Raw genomic sequence first — 10869 nt, 5'->3', positions numbered from 1 at the left:
GAACGGAACGGCGCGAGGCCTGAGGTTACGGGCCCCACTGGGTGTATTTATTAACATGTGCCGTATTAAAAGGCGGGGGTAAAGAGGGAATAAAATTAAAAAAATTTAAGGAAAAGATAGGAAAGGGCAGGATTCTTGTGGCTTAAGCCGGCGGCCACACTTCCATAAATACACCCCCACCCCGGGCATTAACTATTTCCTCCATCAACCACCCCAAATTCCCAAAATACTCCCACATCAAAGTGGGGTCCAGCAAATGAACGGATCTGATTGGTGGATCCACGGGTGCATTTTGGGAAATTAGACGGAGCCGTATTAAATAAGGGATGCTTTTCTTTACTTACTCCGCTCGCTCCTGTTCCTTTGATCTTTTCTTTTCACCTTCGGTGGTTGGACCCCGTGAAGGGAGAGCGGTCACCACCGGTGAGGACTGTAGCTTTTTACCGCGTGGGCCCCGTCGGGCTCTCTTTATTTTATATCGGTCTCGCTCGCTTTATTTTTTTTTTAGCTTGGTGAGGGCGGGGGTGTGGGAGAGGCATCTTGCCAGCGAGGAAGTTGAAGGATCGAAGCTTTCCATGAAAGCGAAAGCGGGAGAGGGAGAGGGAGAGGGAGAGGGAGGGAGAGGCGGGGGTCAAAGCTGGCATTTTTCTCTCTTCGATTTTTGGGGGAGTTTGGTCTCGCCCTTATTAATGCCTCCCATTGGAAGTGAGAGAGGACTGAAATCGTGAGAGAGGTGTGGGTTCTCCTCCCCCCCCCCCCCCGGTTTTTTTGGGTAGCTTTGCTGTGTGTTTTTGGATTGGAGAGGGGCGGGCAAGGTGATGCGCTGGGGACAATGTCGGGCTCGCCTTCTCTGTCCGCGGAGAAGAAGCACTGGTGGCTGAGAAACAGGCAGGTGGGTGAAAGGTTTCAGCCTTCTCTCGGTTTTTCTCCGGGTTTTTGGCTCGGGTGTGGAGGTTTTGGGATCGGGTTGAAGCCATTGGTCTTTTTCTTTGAGAGAAATCAGCCATTGGTCTTGTTTTGAGGGCTTTTTTTTGGGTGGTTGAGGAGTTTGGATTCCAGGGATGGTGTTTGCTTTCTTCCATGTGTTTGGTAACCTGGTTTGGAGTTTCTTGTTGGGGTTGGGTACTTCGGTGAATAGGAGATCCTGTATTAAAGATTTCTGCTTTAGTTTCGAGCAGTCTCTGTTTTGTTTTGGTTTGGCTTCAACTACTGTGTCTATCAGCAGAACAGAACGACACGACTCTGTTCTTTTCATTTCTTTTCTTTTCTTTCCTCTTTGTTTCTTAATAATCTTCCTTCAGAGAAGAGAAGAATGCAATGCTTCGTTGTCGTTAGGTTCTTTAAGTCTCTTCTATTAGCATTTAGAATTTCTCAATGTCATCAAAAGCGATCCAAACTCTTCTGCATTTATCTTGTGTCTGAAGTGTAGGTGGGAGGAAACGAAATCCAGATTTCAAGATTAAATCTTTTGCATCACTGTCGCTATCATACCAGCCACGTTTCTCTTTCATTCTTTTCGATCATTTAACTGCTTGAATTTTAAGCAAAAATCCAAACTTTCCTCAGTTTTCTTCCACATTTCTTGAAAAACTCACAGTTATTGGGGAATCCTCTGCATCCTACACCCTTCTCGGAGTTTTTTCTTAGTCTTCCGAGGACAGCATGAATCAAAATCTAATATTTTGTTTGCACCTTTTTCAACTCTCGAACTGTTTCTCAGATCGTCGACAAGTACGTCAGAGACGCCCGGTCCCTCATTGCGACGCAGGAGCCCTCCGATGTCTCCGCCGCCGTGGCCCTCCTCGACGCCGCCCTCGCCCTCTCCCCACGCTTGGAGGCGGCGCTGGAGCTCAAGGCCCGGTCCCTCCTTTTCCTCCGCCGCTTCCGGGAGGTGGCGGACATGCTCCAGGAGTACATCCCCAGCTACAAGATGGCTCCCGACGACGACGACTCTTCCTCCCTCGGCTCCTCCTACGCCGACCGCTCCACCTCCCACCCCCTCTCCCGAGAACGCGCCAAGCTCCTCGCCCCTGGCCGCGAGCGCTCCGATGGCGGCCTCTCCTTCCGCTGTTTCTCCGTCTCCGACCTCAAGCGCAAGCTCCTCGCCAGCCTCTCCAAGAGCTCCGAGAAAGAAGACCAGTGGAGGTAACCTCACCACGCCCTTAACCCTTTCTCACTTGGGCTATAACTAGATCCTGGTTAAAGTTCGTCTTTCTGCTTTAACTGGACCATTAATAATTAGGTCGACCTACTCTATCACCATCAAAGCCTGTCACAATTCATTGAGTTCCTTTAAAAATATTAATTAGTCTAACTTGTCATCACTTATCAGGAAAACCAACTGTCTAATTTTTTTTATTCTAAACTTTTTTTTAGATTAAAAAAAAAAACGCATGGAGTAGTAGTGGGAATACTGGAAACTCGAGTGAGAGATCACAGGACAATTTCACAGGTCACAGGAGAATCCAACGCAAACCATACTGGATTTCCTGACCACAAAACAAAAGGAGCCGCTAAACCCACCCTTCCAAATTACTAAAGTAACCTTGCACAATAATTGTACTCTAAGGGCAGTTCCATCATTTAAACCAGAACCTTTTGTCACATCCCATCTACAATGGCATAATTTTGTCCACTTCCCACGGCAAGCGAGCCGTCCTTACTCGGCTTGTCATTGAACCGGACGGTCCGACCGAACCGCAGGGGCTTTTTTTTCGGTTCGGTGGTATGATTCACCACCTGGTAAGCTCACCTCTGCTTTTACTTTGCTTCCAGGTATTTGGTTTTGGGCCAGGCCTGCTGCCACTTGGGTCTCATGGAGGACGCCATGGTCCTCGTCCAGACCGGCCGCCGCCTCGCCTCCGCTGCCTTCCGCCGCGAGAGCGTCTGCTGGTCCGACGACAGCTTCACCTTCTCCACCGCCCCCTCTTCCTCCTCTGTCTCCGTCGCCACCTCCGCCGCCCCTTCCCCGCCACCCTCCCCTCCGCCGTCCGAGTCGGAGTCCGCCTCCCACCTTTTAACTCATATTAAGCTCCTCCTCCGCCGCCGGGCCGCTGCGCTGGCCGCTCTCGACGCCGGCCTTCCCGCCGAGGCCGTCCGCCACTTCTCTAAGATCCTCGACAGCCGCCGCGGCGTCCCCCAAGCTTTCGCCGCCGCTTGCTTCATCGGCCGCGCTGCCGCCTACCGCGCCGCCGGCCGGCTCGCCGATGCCATCACCGACTGCAACCGCGCCCTCGCCCTCGATCCGACGTCCATCCCGGCCCTCCGCGCTCGCGCCGACCTCCTTGAGGCCGTCCGGGCTCTACCGGATTGTCTCCGGGACCTCGACCACCTCAAGCTCCTATACGATTCCATTCTCCGGGACCGCAAGCTCCCGGGCCCCTTGTGGAGGCCCCACAACGATGTCCGCTACCGCGACATCCCGGCCAGCCACCGGGCTCTCACCGCTCGAATTCAGCAGCTCCGAGCTCGGGTGGCGGCGGGGGAGGGGTCCAACGTGGACTACTACGCTTTAATTGGTGTCCGGCGGGGGTGCACACGGTCGGAATTGGAGCGCGCCCACCTATTGCTCTCATTGAAGCACAAACCGGACAAGGCGGCGGGGTTCGTCGACCGGTTGGAGTTCGCCGACGATTACCGGGATCTAGATGAAGTCAAAGACCAAGCCAGGATGTCAGCGTTGATACTCTACAGGATGCTGCAGAAGGGGTATGCTAGCATTATGGCGGCGGTGATGGATGAGGAGGCCGCCGAGAAGCAACGGGCGAAGGAGGCGGCGGCGGCGGCGGCGGCTGCCGCCGCAGCTGCGGCAGCGGCGAAGCAAGCGGCGGCGGCGGCGGCAACAACGGTTTTTTCAGGATCGGAGAAGGTGGAGGTGGAGAGGGGTTTGGGGTCGAAGGAGTGCGGTGTCAGTGCAGAGAAGGCGGCGCCGGTGTCCGCGTTCCAAGGGGTATTCTGCCGGGACATGGCGGTGGTCGGAAGCTTGCTGTCGCAAGCGGGGTTCAATAGGACGATTCCGGTGAAGTATGAGGCGCTGAGCTGCTGAAGGATGGGGGTGAAGGTGCCATGGATGGAAGGAAGGAAGGAGGGGGAGAGGATGGAATTCGAATTGCTGGGTAATGTACAGGGGGAAATGGGAGGGAAATTTTGTCCAAATCTCTAGTTGTTACAGTGCAGTTTAGTTTTTTCTTTTGGCTTCTTAAGCTTAGTTTCTCTCTTCTTCTGTCAATGAAGTCTATTGTTGCTATAATTTCTCCATGCTTGTACAGTAGTGAAGCTCTTTATGAATGTCCATCCTTCCTGGCTCACCATCTTGTTAGAAATTTTAATGCTTTCATGGTCGTAAACATATTACTGCATGGTTGTAAGACTTGAAAAGAATGACATCAACTTTTGGTTGTTAGACTTTAGGAGGGTAGAGGGTGTGACTTCATCCTTTAATTTAATATTGGAAGGCCCAACATAGTTCATAATGTGGTCCAAAAATTCTGAATAGGGCTGCTACCTTAGTGGCTCTCTCGTATAAACTAAGGTAATGGAGACTCTCATGAATGACATCACTAAAGATATTACCTCCTATGAAAGTTCTAGTCCTCATTAAGGTAGAAAACATCATACTGTTACCCTTTCATGAATGACATCACTTATTATTGTATAGCTCTGACCATCAGCATATTTCCCACAATCTGTAACGAGTACCAAGCTGCAAAGGAGATTTGCCAGCTATATAATTGGTAAAATATGGACAACTAAAATAAGTGTTAGCGACATGAGTCTACTGCTAACTCAAATTGGACACGACATGCTACATTATAGATGTTTTTTTTGCTCTGAAAAAGACCACCAAGCTCAATTAATTGACACCACAGTTGGAGAGCAACAGTACTCAGCTCCCATCCAATCAGAAGCCTCTCACGTTCCAATGCTGCAGGAATTCCCTTGAAGCAATGGATAACGGGGGGCCAATGCATGCTACAGTGCTCCTATCAGCAAAAAATTGCGAAAGCTACCATTCAGCCGTACGCACGCCCATGCCTCCATGGCAATGGTCCCAAAAAACCGTGCTGCAGAGCCAATGGCATCCTATCCCAATTCCCAGACCCTTTGTCCTCTCTCCCTCTCCTTCTCCTCTCAAGCCTTGTTTTTGAGAGCAGTCCTTGGGGTTATCAAATGGGATCTCACCGACTCCACACGGCCCTGGACCCCCAAGGCCAAGGTGTCCACACATAACAACAGCCGTTCGAAACCGCTTGATATTTCTTTTAAATTTTTTCTTTATAACAGCAACTCACATAACTATAAGCACATTCAAAAAAGCCAGAGAGTAGCATGCAATATAAAAACCATGATATAGATGCAGTATCCTTTCAACGAAAAGCACCCGAATAGAAGGCAACTCAATCGGCTGTCCTATTCGGCTTTCAAAATGTCTCGACACAGTGGATGTAGATTCATCCTATTAAATTCGTTTTAGATTTTGCCAAACACTAGGAAAGAGTCTCCCTTAAAAATGACTTAGGGGAGCTAACAATATCGATCTTTTTTTTAAGGAGCAGCATTGTGTAAAACATATGCGATTGCATCATCTGTTTGTCATGTTTATTTTTGCTTATTTTCCGCTTGCTGTGTACCGAGGGCTGAATCATTTAGTCCAGGCTGGGGAAGGACCCACCCATACGAAACTGGTCATGGCCACCTGACCACCACCAGAAAGTAGTCATCATGAGGCGCTGGCCACCATTTTTTCAAAGGACTGGCCGATGCGGGGGGGCCTCCGGCTAGGACACTGTTGACCAGGTGTCCCAGCTTGAGTGGCGCACCCTGAGCCCCACGCTTTCTTTTTTATAAGAATTTACTCTTTTATTTAGAAGATAATACATTTTTTTAAAAAAATAATTATTAAAAAGTTAAAATTCTGCGGAGTCATCATTCTTTGATATACGAAATTACTCGATTTAAAAATAAAAATACCTCAATTAAATATCATATTGGCAAGTTAGGATTTTTGAAAGTTTGGTGTGGCTAATTGAGTTTTTCTTCATATAGCTAATCACGTTTCTGAATCTATATTGGTCCTCCAGAATTACAAAAATCGAACTTTGTAAATGTTATGAGAAAAATAATCGCATCGGTTGGAGTTACTTAACATATTTTTTCAAGCACCTAGCCTATGTGCTCATGCGACAAGAATTCGATCAATTTTATTAAATATTTTTAAGCATAGTTTTTTGTTAGCTAAGATATTCTATCATGCTATTTTGAAGAAGAAAAAAATCTACTTTTACTCAAGGGGAGTGAGGAACCAGGTGGGACAGGGAGGGAGGCCATACCTCGGTGTTTGCAACGAGGATAAGGATTTTGAGAGCCGTAATCTTATTCCACCTCCCTGCGAGAAGTGATGATAGGTTGAGAGCTCAAGACATGGCCCCAAATCCATATGCATCTTGTATCAATCACGTGGAAACCTCCTCGTAAATTTCAAGTTCAACCATCCAAAAATTCCTTCTTATTATGGAAACTCACCCTTGATGAGATTCTAAGTTAGGGTAACTAATTGTCTACAGTACATGGCTGGTCATAACAGGCTAAAGGAACGGATCAATTTGTTATCTTCTTCTTTTCTTCTTATACTGTCAGCTATCAACCAAATTTATATATATATTGTAAATATTGTAAAAGATTTGAACTTTATTATTAGCAAGTATAAGTGCACCATAGAATTGATTTACCAATTCTTGTAAGGCATCTCAGGGATATAAAAACTACTTAGTCAATATGGTTTTGGTGCAATTTTTACTTACCTTTTAGTAAATTGGGAATTGGGTGCTTCTGACTAAAGAGATTGAAAATGCCTTTTATTTTCAACAAAAGATTAACTCTTTTTTTCCATAAAAATATTGTTATATATACATCTTCAAATTTCGTCAGCCATATGGAATGAAAAATTTTTGGATCTCACATAATTTTGAGTAGAAAATTTCTATATCCAAAACCATGGCATACTGCTAGATGTAATTTCTGCAACAATTAATCACCACAACATATTTAGGAGTGGATGGCATCACCTTAAAATTTGTTAAGAAGGCTCATCTATTCAAGTTTTAGAAAATTTTGGTCCATAGGCTGGATCTAAGGTTAAGTTTGTCTCTTTATCAAACATGGGGAATTGTGAAGAGAAACATATAAAAATACTGCTTTACAGATAATAGTGGTGTGGCATCTGACTTGAGAAATAAAAATAAAAAAATAAGTAAATATTTTAAAAGAAATGATTATATTTGTTTAGTAATACTAACATTCTTAAACCCTTTAACCGAGTGTGAATGGTGAGAAACGAGGGGAATCCAGAAGCGGACACGCAAAGGAACATCTACCTATAACTCTATCCCCTTATTTCATCATTAAAAACAAATAAAATAAGCTGTCAAAAATTAATCACTATTTTTTTTCTTTTTTTTTTTGTTCCATCTTTTGGCTTAAGAAAAGGGCTCTCTGCACGGCTCCCCGGGAGGAAACCCCGTTCAAGTATTACGGCGTTCCAAACTCTAGAAACACCCAGAACCTTCGGCTAAATTACTACAAGGCCACTCTGAGCACTCACATGGACAACCAGGCTGTACGAATCCAATGAGGGATTTATAGAAAAGATTTCGAATACCCTCAGATCGAGGGCTTTTTTAGCGCATGATTAGGGGTATTTTAGTCATTTTTCGGGGTGTTAGAATTCTGGGGGACAGGGACAAAACAAAAGGAAGAGGTCAAGTCATGTGATGGATGATGGGATGGGTGATGATGGGAGGCATGTGAGGGTGTGAAGCATATGGGTCATAGGATTATTTTTGTAGCACTAAAAATAGTATAAAAGTGGTGTCATGATACGGAATTTTATTTATTTAGAGGAAGGGGTGCTGGATGGCACGTGTGCATGGCTCAGAGGACACATGGGCTTGACTTGATGGGTGAGGTTAAGGCTCTTCCACATCCATGCACGCAAAGGAGGCTTTTGGGAAGGGGAGTTCACACGTGTGAGATCTGGCTATGGTTGGGGTGTGGTTGTCCTTGATCAGGATTGGACGGTCAGGAATATAGGAATATTTGTGACACTTCAAAGGAAGGGATCTGATCACGTGGATGAAGAGTAGGGGAGGTGTTAGGTGTTTGCTTTAACTTTTGTGGGCCGTTATGCTTGACTTTGAATCTAACTTTGGATTCTAAGTAATCTATTGGGTACCAATGATATGCTTTGTAAATCTATGTTTAAGTAGTGCCAGTTCATTATTTGACCTTATGTGCCAAGAGTCAAATTTGCATCAAAGGATCAAGCTATAATGAGACAATTTTTCGGAAGGTTTAGAACTTGCTTAATTAATGGATGTTTAAAGAATATGATGATCATTGTTCTTTTTCGGAATCTTAGAAATAGTACTTAAATTTTGAAGTTCAGTCATGGATATGTGATTTATTGTATTCTTTTGATTTACTCGTAAATGTTGGGATTTCGATTTAATATAAACTTATATTGTTTAGGTTTTGTGCAAGAATATGCTATCGTGTTTCTCTTTTTTTTTTTTCCATACGCCAAGTAAAATTAGCATCTGATTACAAATTGAAATATCTTTCGGTAAGACAAGTGAGTTTCAAAAGTTGGATAGTTGATGAGTCGAAAAAACTATTCCTTAAGTTACACAAGTTACATTCATCCAATTAAGAAGGAAGCTCGAAATATTTTCTAGAGTTGAATAAAGGTGGGAAAAAAGAAAAAGCACATGAAGAGGGCAAGCTTTCATACAAAGAGCATTCACCTCTAAAGGCAAAAAAAGCGAGGCAAAGTTGAGCACATGCCATGTGCAATTATACTTTCCATCAACAATTATTTCAACTAATGTTTATGTGCAAAAATGCACTTTATAACTAATTGGGTACTTTCTTTTTTTCTTTTGTGTTTATAAATTTTGATTATATATCAAAAATGATCCTCTTAGTTACATAACTACTTGCATTCACGTATCTAAGTGCTACATCTAAAGTTCTACTAGACTTGAATGAAGACAAAAAAAAGAAAGAAGAAGAAGAAGAGGGTAAGCTTTAATCTAAAGAATTCCATTCATCCATAAAAGATAAAATGAAAGGCAGCTTAAATACAAACATCATGTGCAATTATATATTGATCTTTTAGTTAATGATTATATTTAAGAATGCCCCTTTCCACTAATTGCGTATTTCCAAACATTTTTGTTAGTGTTTATAATTTTTAATATATAATTGTATATAATCACAAGTACCAACAAAATATTTAAGTTGCTTTCGTGCTCTATAAATTTACTCGTTAATGCAAATCTAAGTTTCTTATTATTGAATTCTGCTCGAAGCCTTTATTGTGCATGTGATTTTTTTTGAAAAATAAGATCCTTACTAACCACTATGAAGTTTGAATGTGCGACCACTATGGGAGAGATAGATGCCAATCAACAGAGCTTGCAATTATAGCTCTTTATTATGCATATATAATATTATTAGTTCTCAATCAATGGGCTGATAGCTCCTTCCCAGCCCCAACACCAGGGAAGGGTTTTTCCCAATGAAAGTGAGTGCCCCACTTCAATGATTTTTGCATCATATCGACACCTTCCACCTATCGTGTTAAATTTAGGGTAAAGAGGTGGGGTAATTTGGAAACCATGTTAACTGATTTTGCATGAATCCACTATTCCTTTGCTCAATAATCTAAATGTAAACCTATTGGTTGACTTATCATCTTTCTTTTCACTTTTATTCTTAGAGGTAGATAAATGCTTTCAAACCAAAACATCTCCACTTGCATCAACTTAACTCGAGTTCTATATAGCAACTATTTATTCTAAATTTTTATGTTACATATGACTCAATGCTTCCCTCTCTGGAAATTCTATTTGCATTGATGTGTATTCTACGGGCCCTGATCAAGCTTATACATGCCGGACCTCAAGTAAGTTTAGGTTCCATGGGCCCATTAGGCCATCAATATGAAAAGAAGATAGATAAATAGATGGATGGATAGATAAATAGAGAGAGAGAGAGGCATTGTGTGTGTTCTCCTTCAAACACTGATATCATTGTCCCTGAGGAACAAACGACGTGGAACATTAGCTGGTCTAGTCACACATTAGAATCCACGTCACATATAATGAAAACCAATCCAAAAAGCTTAAGCTTATAGATGAATGGTCCAAATATACGTAAAGCTATCTAATCCTTTGATTTGCGGTGTAGGACTATTCCCACGTCTCAACGGAAGTTTAGAGGAGACATTCATAATTTTATGGAACGAATAGTTGTGGGGTCAATTTGGTTTCATGCAGATAGTTACAAGATGAACAGTTATAGTACCTGTTTATCGGGAAATAAATTTGCCCTTTCGCTTGGAATTAGATTTGCTTATTTTCTTTATTCATGTTATTATGTTGCTTTTGTATAATCTCTATTTATAAGTTTTACTTTCCAGAAATATTGTTTTGAGAAATTTTCTTATATATGGACCATGTTAGGTTAAACATCCCAGGCTCCATTCAAATATGACCCTTAAGCATACAAAGAAGCCTAAGTTCAGAGGAACTGTGGTGCAGTTACTTTATTTACTTGCTCCATGCTCCATCTATTATCACTAAGAAACAAATCACAAAAACAATTTAGGAACTGAACATTAAGGTTCTTTTGATTAATTCAAAACTGTAAACTTCCTCTCACTGTTGCTAACTCTTAAATTGATTCTTGTCATTCATCATTTATGCTAATCTTTCGTAGATTTAATTTTGATACTTGGTCATAAATAAATAAATGAGTTTTTCTACTCTAGATAAACTCAGTTTATTGAGAAAGAATCATCCGCATGAC

General features: G+C 42.9%; 1 protein-coding gene across 1 annotated transcript; it reads left to right on the top strand.

Moving 5' to 3' along the window:
- The first annotated feature begins 537 nt into the window (after positions 1 to 537).
- On the top strand, positions 538 to 4322 carry LOC103700952. The gene is made up of 3 exons (XM_008782854.4): positions 538 to 892; positions 1721 to 2145; positions 2776 to 4322. The coding sequence occupies exons 1-3, from the start codon at positions 833 to 835 to the stop codon at positions 4043 to 4045; spliced, it is 1755 nt and encodes a 584-aa protein (XP_008781076.2). The 5' UTR covers positions 538 to 832; the 3' UTR covers positions 4046 to 4322.
- The last annotated feature ends 6547 nt before the right edge of the window (positions 4323 to 10869 follow it).

The sequence above is a fragment of the Phoenix dactylifera genome, chromosome 3 (genome assembly GCF_009389715.1).
Source record: "Phoenix dactylifera cultivar Barhee BC4 chromosome 3, palm_55x_up_171113_PBpolish2nd_filt_p, whole genome shotgun sequence".
In the NCBI taxonomy this organism is placed as follows: Eukaryota; Viridiplantae; Streptophyta; class Magnoliopsida; order Arecales; family Arecaceae; genus Phoenix; species Phoenix dactylifera.
The sequence above is the reverse complement of the archived record's forward strand: the minus strand, read 5'-3'. Positions and strand labels throughout refer to the sequence as shown.